The sequence below is a fragment of the Paramisgurnus dabryanus genome, chromosome 4, assembly GCF_030506205.2.
Source record: "Paramisgurnus dabryanus chromosome 4, PD_genome_1.1, whole genome shotgun sequence".
In the NCBI taxonomy this organism is placed as follows: Eukaryota; Metazoa; Chordata; class Actinopteri; order Cypriniformes; family Cobitidae; genus Paramisgurnus; species Paramisgurnus dabryanus.
Genome location: NC_133340.1, coordinates 41,759,656 through 41,772,745, shown reverse-complemented (window position 1 = coordinate 41,772,745; position 13,090 = coordinate 41,759,656). Strand labels below are relative to the sequence as shown.

Here is a 13,090-nt window from a genome sequence, read left to right as displayed (position 1 = left end):
ATCTTTCTAACTTATGTGTGTTTTAATGCAAAGTTAAAGAATAAACTTTACTACATTTATTCTATTATTGCAATCAGGTAAGTCTCTTTGGGAGAATTTAAGTTGTTATTTATCTTCTTTTATTAAAGGTAATTTAAAATTCTCACTGAAAGATATATATTTTTTATTTTTCTGGTAGTAACCATGCTGTAGATCTTGTTGTCAACTTTTTATTTAATTTTTTGCATTGTAAATTTTTTATTCAATAATCCAAATTTCTCAATACGTTACCTCGATTTGATGTCTTCCTTGCAGAGATTTTGGTTATTGTTAAATCTCTTCAAAACATTGATAATAATAAGAATAACAAGTTTATTAAGGCGTATGAAGATATTCAATGTATATTTTAATGCAGTTCTATTTTGTATTTTATTTATTTTGTCTTGCAATAAAAATTAAATAAAAAATAAAAATTCAAAAATACAAAATCTACGATTTTTTTGTGAAAGGATTGTATTTTATACCATCCTTATTTTTTTTTTTTAATTTTTGTTTAATTTTTTTCTTCTTTTTTATATTGTAATTGTTTTACTTCAAATGTTGTTTGCACAATTATAGCGGCTGTTTGTTGACAACAATGTTGCTTACAATCTATGGATAATGGCCAAAAAAATCTACAAAATTAACTGTTTTCACTTCTATTAAAGAAAAACACTATTTTACATATTTGTAATATAAATTCGGTACTCGTTTAAACCCTTTATTATTGTTATGTTAATTATTATACATTTTACAAGTCATCAAAACTGACATTCATAGAGGTAAGGTAATGTTAAGGAAAATGTTAAGCACATCAATGTCAAACAAAACCTTATGCTTTATCTAAATCTTATGTTATATGCCCTCGCAGGAAGCACTTTACAGTAAACAGTAAATTGATCCACTTCCAAAGTTTGGATGAACTTATTATCCACACGGGGCGCTAGAGGACAGTTGTTTAATCTCTTGCTTCACAAACTATTGAATCACGGTGTTGTCATCGGTCCAGTTTCACCCCGCCCGTCCTTTTAGTGTTCGTCGCACAGTCGCTATGGACGCACGTCACTTTGTTAAATTACTGCGATTACTGATGTCGTACGTGTAGTATCGCATATTATCATCTGGACTGTTAAGGACACGCGCCGGGCTAATAAACGGCAATCCCGAACAACGGAGATCACGCCTGCATAACCGTGAACCTCTATCTGGACATGGGACAATGCATAGACGTTTCTGGACTTAGTTAATTGGTTCGTGCTTGTTTCAGTGATGTTACGCGATTCCCTTACCACTTTGGCTTCATATTTGTTCTAGAAAGTGTTAAACTAGCCAAGTATTGGTCGGCGAAGGGACGCTTCTCTGTTACCCAAGGCTTGTATACAACTCCAATCCGCGGCTCTGAAACTGGGCCACATCGAGGCACTTTTGTCTTTTGGGGAACTTACGGAGTTTAAACATGACTGCTCGACTTGAAAGAGAAACTCGGGAGCGTTAGAGGAAATGTACGGGTTGTAATAAAGGATATTTAGTGTTACACGTGAATGCACGCGGACGGAATGGCGTCTTATGTGGACAATAGTTTTCGACACGCGATCATGAAAAATCCTGCCGACAGGACGCAACAGGTAAGATACACTGCGGTTTTTGTGTATAATACTAGATTGTAAGACAAGACTGCTTATGAATGTGTGTGCTGTTAAACAATAATCATAGTATGTATGGTTTTAGCAAACGGTGGCCTGTCTATAATATCCCTGTAGTTAAAACGATACAAATTCGAATGGTTTCCATTACAAATACAGTTATGGCCACATCGTTAGAATTTGTATAAAATGTGGGCAAGTCTTTTGTTTTTAAGCCACAGATGCAAAAAAACACGTATAAGGGAAATTTGCATAGCGTTTGGATGCTGTTACATGGATAAAATATGGAAATTCTCTCCATCTTTAACTGGAATTCTGTCCCCCAATGAAATTCACTCCATGGACTCGGCCACCCCCATTTCCAGCCCAGCGTTTCACCCATCAGTTGTACAAAACCCTTTTATGTATTGTTTAATTTGGGCTGTATTCCAGTATGATTTAATGGTGTTTTATTGGTTCCCTTTCTCCAGATATCATCCTGCCAAAAGAATTACCAGTTACAGTTCCCTATAAATCCAATACAATTCCTGCCATATCCATTTTATACTTTACTCTGTTTTTTTTTAAAACCGTTATTGCTTAAGCTGAATTAAAAACGTCTGAATGAAACTACATCCGTCCCACTGTGGGTTCAGGGGTTGGGGACATTGTTTCCCTTGGACGTTTAAAGGCGCCACTGGCTCCACTTATTCTCATTTTTGGGGGTTTGCGGTGTAGCCAAACTCTGAGGGAGAAGTTAATCTTTTGTTTTACATCTACAACTTCTCAGTATTTTCCTAAGCACTGTTGTAAGTTGTATATTGTTGCTTAATATAGACGCACACTCATCGGAGTTGGTTGGACAGCATGTTATTTCAGGCACGTATTACTCATGTATCGGAAGGGTGTATTTCCTCACTATACCCTGCAGTCCAGACTAGACTCTTCTTAAACAATTTAGCCACAAGACTACAACTTAATTTCTAGTAAACCAGCAGTGACTTTTTTATGTCTGCGCACAGTAAACCACAGTAAAACTGAGTTATTTGTGTGGGACTGTGGGGTTGTGAATGTCGAGAAGAGTTATTTAATGAATCAGAAGAATGTCAGGAATGTAGTTTGGAGTACAAGTTATTCAACTCTGGGCCCATGTGTGCTGCCACAAGTTTGTAAAGCACCGCCTTAGGATTCATATTTTGGTTATATTTTGAGTATTGTTGTGTGATGTGTTCAGATACAAAGCTCGCATACATTATGCACAAGTTTAGGGTTTTTAATAGGTTGGTATGAGCTAACTCAAAAACAATCTAGTATCGATGTAAAATTGAGATGGATTGCAGAACAATGGTTGAATGTATGCCAGTGAATATGGGCACACATTGGAACAAATGTGCACTAATGCCTTTTGAGCACATTTTTGCAGCCTTGAAGTTGTTGACTAGATAAACAAAAATGCATGCGCGTCATCACAACAAGAAATATTGTTTATGGTTAAAGGAGTAGTTCACCGTAAAATGAAAATCTCCATGTCATCCCAATTTATGATCTTATGGGTTGCATGACTAGTTGTCAAAAGTTTTGTGAAGAGACACATGAGAACCAATGAGATTTTAAGCTGTCGTTGTCTGTCCATATTTGAATATAGCACTCTTACCTGTATGTTTTGATTTCCTCTTTGCTGAATAAGCTCAAAGTCTTTTTTTCTCAATTCTTCCAACAAACCTATTGTTTTGCATTTATTAACCCACTGGTGTTATTTGCCTTACATTCATGGTGGATGTTTTTGCTTCCTAGAGCTTTAATATTTTGGGACGTAAGCTTTAAATATGGGGAGGTCAGCTAAAGAATGAAAGTCATACATCTAGGATGGCTTGAGGGTTAAACAATTCTTTTAAGGAATGAAACAAATTCAATGCTAAGACTCTATAACAGTTGGGACTGTCTGTCTTTGTTATAAGTGCTTTGTAAATCATTTCAGATAAACATGTCCGCTCAATGACAAATTTGTAAAATGGGTCTATTGGCCAGTGAATTTCCAGAGGGTTGTAAATGTGAGACCTTGCGATTAACAGATTAAACTTTTCAAGGAGCAGGCTCTCTTAGTGCACATTACAAATTGCCTACACAATGCAGATTTGATCAGTCAGTAATACGCTGCATGCAGTTCAGTAAGTTGGCATTGTGTTTTTGTCTGTACCCTCAGGCTAGTATGACTGCTAATAAGCATTTGTGAGTGGTAGATTTAGCAAATTAGGCCATTGTTGGATAATCTGGTGAATTTAATTTGAAGTTTTTGGTCTTAATAAGTACAAATAGCCAGTGGCTTAAATTTGTAATGTTTGTTTTGCATATTCTTGTTTTGTTCTTGAAGTAGGAATGGACATGAGCCATACAAAAAAAATTATTTTTTATATTTTGAATGATAATTTTTATCTAGTGTTAAATTTTTGGTTGCTTTTACAATTATCAGTCTTTATATGAAAGTCATATTTGCTTACAGTCTCAGAATACTTCAACACAGATTTACATCATCTGTACAAGCAAAGGTGCTGATACAACAGCTCTCCAGGTCTAACCTTAACGTCAGAGGCTTTGGTTATTACTGAAGCTATGGTGCAGGTTAACGTATTGCAGTCTTGCATGGTTTCAGTTATGCAAAAATACGTTCACACTTGGTCTCATGTTTTTTCTGTCTTCCTGCACTCTTTCAGTCTCACACTCGCTTTTAAATTCACACACACATAAAGCTGGCAGCTGACCACAATAGCAGTGGAAAGCCACACTGAACGGTATGTTTGTGTCTATGCACAACAATCTCATGACTGTTGCGTGCATAAGGAAGTGTTGGTGCACTATTTTGCGGCATACGCGCTGCGACTAATTTAGCAGCCGTTTATATGAAAAAAAATTTAACCGACTAGATAAAATGCCCCCGAAGACAGCCCTACTTGCGTGTTTAACATGCGTTGTGTATAAATACGATCTATTCATTTATTAATAAACGGCCATCCCATAATTATTGCAGTTAAATAAAGGATATAATTAATATGCTGTGCGCCAGCTCCAACATTAATGTGATAATTTTCCTTCCTGGTATTAGCTTTTTCAGACTCAATGAAGCCTTCTCTCTCCACATAACTGACAACTGCAAGGAACATGCCAATAAGATGATAAAAATAAAATAATAATAAATGCAACACCATGTCTTCTCAATAGCAAGTAAATGATGGACTGTTGCTTGCTTCAGGCTGCTATTTTATTTCCTTAATTTGAGAAAAAATTAAAAGGAATTTAGAAAAAATGGATTTTAAGGGCCTACATAGCTTAAATAAAAGGTTTTCGTTTTCTTCCTAATAATACTTTTCTTAAAAAATTAGAGATCTAATTGATTTTGTTTCAGCTCAGCCTCAGATACACTTTTTAAAATAATTGATTGTATATGTTCGTATACAATCAATTATGTAAACAATAATGAATTGTACATTTTTAATGTGTTATGTTGTTAATCATAATTAAAATGACAGTAAATTGAACAATATATATTTGTATTTGCTTGGGTAGTCGACTAATGTTTTTGGTGTCGATTAGTAGAAGCTTTACCTGTTGGCAACCAATTGTCTTTGTTGCCAGGCTAGTAGTTTTAATAAGACTTTAGTGTTACATAAACCTCATTCACACAGCAATTTGGTCCCAGAAAATACTCGTAAAACTGCCAGACAAGCTTCTGTGTGAACGCAAACACGTACCGTAAATGTTCTGGGATTGCTCCCGGAACGAGGACCTAGTAACATTGCTGTAAGATACCTGGATAGCCCTCAGTGTGAACAAAACACAAAATGAAGTTATGGTTCAGCTCTTTTAAATGAGGGGTTTACATGCAGATTAACAATCACGATCAAAACATTTCTGCAAACTGGACTGAAAGGAGCTCGACTCGTCAATTATCCAGTTTGAAGCGTAAAAAAATTCTTCACCAGCGTACTAGAACGCACGTCACATGCTTCTTTATAGTCTTATCATAAACAAAAATGCACACGAGTGGTTTCCGGAGAGAGAAATAATAGATAATAAGCAAACTTCAGACGCTGCTGAAACAAAAACTACCAAGTGCAGGACTTTAAATACATCACGTCTTTCCTGGATATTTATGGTATCTGTATGAACACAGACACGCAGATTCCGGCAAATCATTGGCAATTTGAATGAACCAAAAATCAAACATTCCCGGACAAATCCTGTATGCATTTCCCGTTTATTTTTAAAAGGGCTTTACTGAAGGAAGAGTATGTCCAGTGCAGGCTTTAGAGGTGTGTGGTGATAATTCGCACGTAATGACCCTTGCTTCGGTGTGGTTGCGGCTGAGAGCAACAGGAAGGGGGAGAGGAATGAGATGTACTTAGATAGGAGAGAAGGAAAAGAACGAAAGGGAAAACAAAATAGAAATGACCAACAGAAAAGAGGAAAATAAACAGGGGTTGAAAGTCTTCATGCTGAAAAAACCTCAGGGGCTGTTTATACCTGGTATGAAGATGCGTTTTGGTCGATCGTATCACAAGTGGATCAAAACACAACAAGGTTAACACCTTGTATTTTAATTTGTCTCTCTTCGACCACTTCTGTCCTGATTACTGAGGGGGTGGTCTGTGGCCGAGTCGTTAAAACTCGAGCGGGAGAATTGAGGGGTTTATATTGACGCAAACTAATATTAGGTCATAGTCCGCTGATGTGTTTGTAAGTAGTGCTGCACAGAGTTTTGTACATGTATATGTTAGAGCAATTGATGAAATAAGCTTGCAAAACTTTCTGAATCTCGCAAAATGAAAAAAATAAAATAGGGGCAAAGGCTTCAGTTTTGTCAATGAAAGCCTAAAGAAAGTGCTACACTGGGTGTTTGCGCTAGAAGTCATTTCCAATGTGAAAACATTGTGCTCTACACCACAAAAGCAAAAATGATGTCAACGGTAGTGAGCATCAAGTGTGCAAGAACCCATTTTGCTTGGGGTGTGCACATAAAATTTTTTAACTTTGCGCGTGGCTCCGCAACCCAAGAATCACGAGTTCCAGGCAAATCTGGCCGAACGTAATGTCTTATCACGTTGATACCCAGCTAGTCTGTGCGTCGAGTAAAAACCTCCCCAAACGGACGAGGTGAGCGTGCAGTCAGTGGACGCTCGCGTTGTGGAGCCAGACTAAAGTACACAAGGCTTCAGGTAACATACGAGCACAAGGCTACATTGCACATGCGTCAAACCGTGCGACACAGACACGCTCCGGATGTTTTTTCATGTATTGCGCCAACCCTAGAACTGGTATTGTATGAAATGAAAAACCATGTATTCTTTAAAGTACATTCCCCTTTCTTACATGAAATAAAAACAGCAAAAAAAGGACAGTTGTACTTGATTGTGATCTTTCTTTCATTTACCAAAAATCGTGCCACGCACACAAATGTGACTTTATACTGGCCACACAGGTCTTATCATTTTGTTCATCTGTTAGCCATAAACGTGCCATGTTTCATCTAAATGATGACTTAATGTGGGACATCTGTCCAGTCAGAGTTGGCTAAATCTTTTGAGCTAGCTGATGTATGGAAAGATGCATCGAATCTCATAAAGAACCATCTGCTTGGACCATTTTTGGTTCATCATGGTGTTTAACCTCTGCATAAGGCAATGCGAATTTTTGATCATTAATTTAAAGTTTCTTGAGTAGTGATGAGTTGTCAATGTTAAAAGCATTCCTGTAATGATGTTCCTCATATTTTTGTCTCCCTTTGCTAAAACAAGTTTCACATTTAGCTACACAGAGATCTGAAAAACTTTGCAACGTCAGAGGGTCTTTGTAATGCAAAAATCTAAACAAAGTTTAGTTAAAGAAGCTGTAATGTTCTGTTATCCTGATCCAAAAGTAAATATAACATTGTTTATAGTGTAGTGTGTAAGTTGAATTTCCTTGGGCATTGTGGAAGGAAGAGTCAATTTTTTTAACACTTTAGCCCAGTGGTTTCATAACAATGGTTTTGTTTCCTCCCTCCGGCTGTTTCCAAATAGAAAGTCATTAGTGACTGGGACCCCCTGAATGCCTTGAGATTTTTATCTCACAACTTACACTTCCTTCTTTAGAATAATGTGGAGTTGTAAACTGAGCTTAAAACACCACAAAAAATTTTCTTTTACAGAATACCACAAAGCAAAATAAAAACATTGTCTCTTAACACATATTGAATAAGGTTACAGCTGCACTCCATAACTTTTTTTGTTTGTTTGTTTAAAAATAAACTAAAAGCATAAAAACAATTTCCCTTACCCTAAATTTACACCAGTAGCTCTTTTTTATTTATTTTTTTGAGCTGTCAAGTACAATTTCTCAAAAAATGTCTTAAAAATGACTTAATTTGTCTTAGACTCACTTAACAACTTATTACGTATTGTTAACTTGTATTTTTATGTTTTAAACAAAAATGGCACTAGGAAGGCAAAAGTTAAGGATTGCAACTTTAAAATATTTAAACAGGAATACTCTGCTTGTTCTTGATGTTGCATGTAACACCAGTTTAGTGCTGTCTAAAAGGCGTCTAATTTTTGGTACAGCATTTTTACAGTACACGGTGCAAAATATTGTAATGTTTTTGGCTCAGCTCATTTTGAATCTGTTAATGAAGGTTTATTTTTTTTCCTGGGCCCAAACTTGGCCCCAGCTGTGATTCATTTAACCTTTTCCCAGAAAGTGAAAGTGAGTATTTTTGGAAAGAATGTTTCCATTTTTACCCTATTGAGGCCCACTGATTACGTGTGGGGGAGTGCGGGTCATTTAGTTGATCTTGACGTTTGTGTTTTCAGTTCCTTTTTACTTCCAATGGAATGATGTCTCAGTGCTCAATAAGCGCATTAGCGCACACTCTTATATTATTAATAATGTCTTATCAGCATTTTCTTTCCTCCCTGCATGTTCTCCTAAGCCTTTGCATTAATCACAACTAATAAATGAATTCTGCATTTGTCAGAATCACTTTACACAGAAACACGCCCACATAATCTACCGTAGCGCTATTTTTACATGCATTTCAGGTTAATGGTGTGGTTAATAGCAGAAATGTGAAGGTGGTTGTTTTCGTTTCTTCAATTGTGTTATGTAAGGCACTAATTATTTCTGTTTGAAGTTTTTTTTTTTTTTTTTTATTTTTTTTAAGACTTTTAAGATTTTTTTTTGACTTTCTTCACAAATGTCATTCTGGTGGGAAAGTTAAAGAAAACTTGTAAGCATTTTGCCATTACTATGCATTGCTTTTGCATTCTTTCTTTTTCTTTATGGTGATGTTTATAGAGATGGAATTGTTTTTGTGGCTATGTGGGTGTGAGCATTTACTTTGGAAAAATTATTCTCTGGTAGCGGCTAAGGAGTTGCCTGTTAATGGATTGTTTATATGGAATCAAAAGTCATTCCGGGGTTTTTAAATGCTTGTTGCATAACATCTGTCAAAATAATTTCAAACAGAGCTGCACAATATATCTTTTCGACATAGACAACGCAATGCCTGCATTGTCAATGCCTGCAATAGAATATACAGATAATTCTTTCCAAAAAAAAAACACCTTTTGCCAGTGGTATACTGTTTCAGACACCAAAAGGAAATCACAGATGTCGCTCTTATCTTATTTATCTTATGATCTTGTCATCTTGTGAAGTCATTCAGTATTTCTCACATTGCAATATATTTATTATTTCTGCCATTGGATGATCAAACAGATAGTTCCACTAATGGTTGAATCAGTGCTTGGCCTGCTCATAGATTAGGGCTGGGATAAACGATTATTTTTTTAAACGATTAATCTAGCGATTCTTTTTTCGATGCATCGATTAATTTAACGATTCATTTTATCAGTTCGATTCGATTCGATTATCGATTATCTCCCCATTAATTAACTAATAGCAATTTATACATGTTGATTTACATATCTGAATGTAAACATTTCAATATATGTTGATTGCTCTTAAAATTTCAAAAATAATGCATTCTTAGTCAGAGGAAGCATTTCATAAAGCGTTTGCAGCTCATTCTGTGCTGTTTAGTAACAGTATAAAAATTTCAAATGACTTTATTTTGCATGCATTTATGAGCAAAACCTCTTCAATGTGCCTTTTGATGGTCACACAGTGTAATTTTTATAACTTGATTTGTTTAATCCACATTGTTTTCGTGCTGTTCTAGTCCATGTAATGACAGATATAAACACAATTAAATTTAAGAAGCACATACATTATTAAATCTCTTTCTCTTAAGTTTATTAAGATAGATGAGGACTCATACATTTACTGCTGTACAGAGAGTGAATGAAAACGCAGTCTTCTGGCAACAGTGTGTTTTTACATATTTCATTGCTTTTTGTTAAATTGCTCTGTTTAAAACACACTTGGCATCACATTCATGATTTTATGGTAAAATGACACTCTTTCGCGTCAATCCACGAGCATTTAAACCATAAACAAAGCACTTTCACTTTAAATGAGCTTGAGCAGCGCAGCAGAACCCACGCAGAAACGATTGCAGCACTGTTGCTACAGAGCCGCGAGCTCGCGCTCCTCATGCTTGTTAACATGGGCGCTGAAAAAACATTCGCCACTTACGCACTTGCTGTGAAGCCGGCGTGGACTGGAGCTACTCGCGTTGCTACTACTCAACGGTAGGGGTGGGCAAAAAAATCGATTCTTAGATGAATCGCAATTCGGACGTGGGCCGATTCTGAATCGATTCACAAATGTCAAGAATCGATTCTTAAATGTTAGTTTACAAAATAACGTCACGTTATCAGAACCAAAAGGCGGAACTCAACTGGGGGAGCGGTGATGCACACGGACAACTTAAGAGAGCGCGCCCTGCAAGAGCGCATAGCCGAGCTTACAAGAGCAGAAGAGAAAGAACACTTTAAATGCTTGTAGGACTATACTGCATATATCTCTACATTGAATTTAGGGCTGTCACCATTACTCTATTCTTTTTGAGGAGTTTTAAAAAAAATCCTTGAGTACATGTCGAGTACTCCTTAAAATAGCGGAGATGCGGTTTAGTGAAACAAACAGTATCAGAATACAAATCAGCGCTACGCTGCCTCTCTCTCCCTCTCGTTTGCTCGCTCACACACACCGTGCGTGTGAATCAGGAACTGCGTGAGACAAGAATGCGCATCCATGTGAATTTTGGAAGTTAAAGACGACTGAGCTGCAGTGGCCTGGCAAAACACATTTGAGAAGAAAGGCGCAGCAACTCAAAAAGACCTGCATGTTTCACAATTACTCCAAAAGACCATAATGACAATTTTGCGCGTGGAGCAGCAGTTGTGCGATCTACCGGCATTGCCTTTGCGATCGACGTATTGGACACCCCTGCCGTAAACCATCCGCTGACTGTTTAGATATAACATGAATATACTTCTGTAAAAATATGCACATAGTTTGTTATTCAGTCGCTGGGTGCGCTGCATTATACAAATACAGTAATACTGCCAATCACTGTGTATAATGATGATGATTAGACGCTTAACGTTCGTGGAAGTTAATGCCGGTTAACATATAGAATTAATATGTCACGTTAAATTAATATTTTTACTGGTTTTAATGTCTTACAACAGAAACAGGACATGTATGTATATAAGAATGACATTATTTATCCCTAGTTGCATTAAAGTACAGTATATGACAGTACAGAGACTAGCAAAAGCGCAAACATTAACCTGGCTTTGAAAGCAATGCGACGTAATGACGTCACAGATATGCAAATTAGTACGTCAAGAATCGATTCTGAATCGAATCGGGACCCTAAGAATCGATTCTGAATCGATTCATGAGGGTCCAAGCGATTCCCACCCCTACTCAACGGCGCCGTCTTTTTGGGTCTGACGAATCGACGCGCATATTACGTCGACGCGTTGTCCCAGCCCTATCATAGATGTTTATAAATTTTAAAAGTGCACAGTAATTTTTTGGTTTGTTGCACCTAGATGCGTTTATGCCAAAAGTCAGAAAACGATTGGTTACTGATAACATTTCACGATTTCTCCTTTTGTTGTCAACCATGATTCTTTTATTCCACTGGCAAAAAATGGCTTGACAGTTGTAAACTTACTGAAATTAGGTTTTTAGCTAATTTGATGAGAACATGACAGCCCCCATAGGCAGCTTAGCTTCATGCAGAATTATATTACTGATAAAAAGATAATATTATTTTTTCACAGAAGATTGGAATCTTTACCATTAAAAACGCTATTTATTTCTAAGGTTACCACATTTTAATAAAGAAACAATGTAAGCCCTTTTTTTTGCTGGAATAGAAGAAAATATTTTAACATCAAAATGTTTACAAACTTTAGATTTATGTTACAAAAGTTTCCCATACTTATTTTGTTGTTGTAATTGTTGTGTAAATGCCCCCTTAAAGATGGTTGATTTGGGGAAAAAAAGGATAAATGTTGTCTATTCTGTGTTGCATTTAGATCCCTGTAACACAGATTCACACAAGGAGTGTAAGAATGGAGTGCTTTTCATAAGCTAACTGGAATGCGAGTTATTTAGGGTCAAAGTTCAGAATCTGAATTTAAGTAGCCCTCTTACACAGCTGCTGGTCTTATTCAGCATGTTCAGTATGCATATGAATTGTTTTTCCTATTACAATTGCTCACTGGCCATCTGAACTGTAGCTCAGTAATGTTTTACTAGACTTTAGCTCCTCTTGGCCTTATGAGTTTGTTGCATTCATCCCTTGTTCACCCAGCTGGCTCTAATGGTTTTTCCCACCTGCTAACCCTGACACTGAGACACCAGGTGGGGGGAATTTTGCGCTAGCACAGAATGCGTTGTGAAACTCAAAAGCCACATAAACAGATGCTTGGCAACCGTTAGCCTTTTTTTCAAGTTGCATGTATAATGTGCAATGTTGTGTCTAGATATTTAAAACTATACATTTAATAGTTGATGGGTAGTTTGAATGACTAGTCAGTGTAAAGGAAGACTTATGCATAATAAAATGTACAGTATACTAATAAATTAAATACTTTGTAACTGCAAGTACCTTTGGATAAAAGGATTTATCAAATGCATAATTGTAGTTTGACCTGGATCTCATCATGGCCTTTTTGATGATGTTTGATCTGAAGGTGATGGTGGTGATGTTACATAGCCTTACTGTAATTTTCACATATTGAGCGGTAATCTTTGTAATTAATGACTCATTACTACTAATTCTGTAATTGTTCCAAACACAAGGCTTTACTCATATACACCTACAAACAAAATCATGACAGATCGGAGAGATATGTGGGTGTAAAGTATGTCTTTTTCTGCAGTGCATGTGGGTTTGTTTGAGTTCAAGGTGGCTTTTTCTCATACAGGAAAGAGGTTAAGGAGAAGCTTTGAACGCTGATTCACGTTGAGGCACATGATGACATTTTTAAACA

The 13,090-nt window shown here is 36.5% G+C and overlaps 1 protein-coding gene across 5 annotated transcripts in view; it reads left to right on the top strand.

Moving 5' to 3' along the window:
* Nucleotides 1-1,003: 1,003 nt before the first annotated feature.
* Nucleotides 1,004-13,090, top strand: part of rapgef2a (Rap guanine nucleotide exchange factor 2a) — a 43,512-nt gene continuing 31,425 nt past the window's right edge. For all 5 annotated transcript variants that reach the window (XM_065254648.2, XM_065254647.2, XM_065254644.2 and 2 more), the window contains exon 1: nucleotides 1,004-1,643. In XM_065254648.2, the coding sequence (XP_065110720.1) occupies nucleotides 1,560-1,643 (84 nt within the window). In that variant the 5' untranslated portion in view covers nucleotides 1,004-1,559. The remainder of the gene's footprint in view (nucleotides 1,644-13,090) is intronic.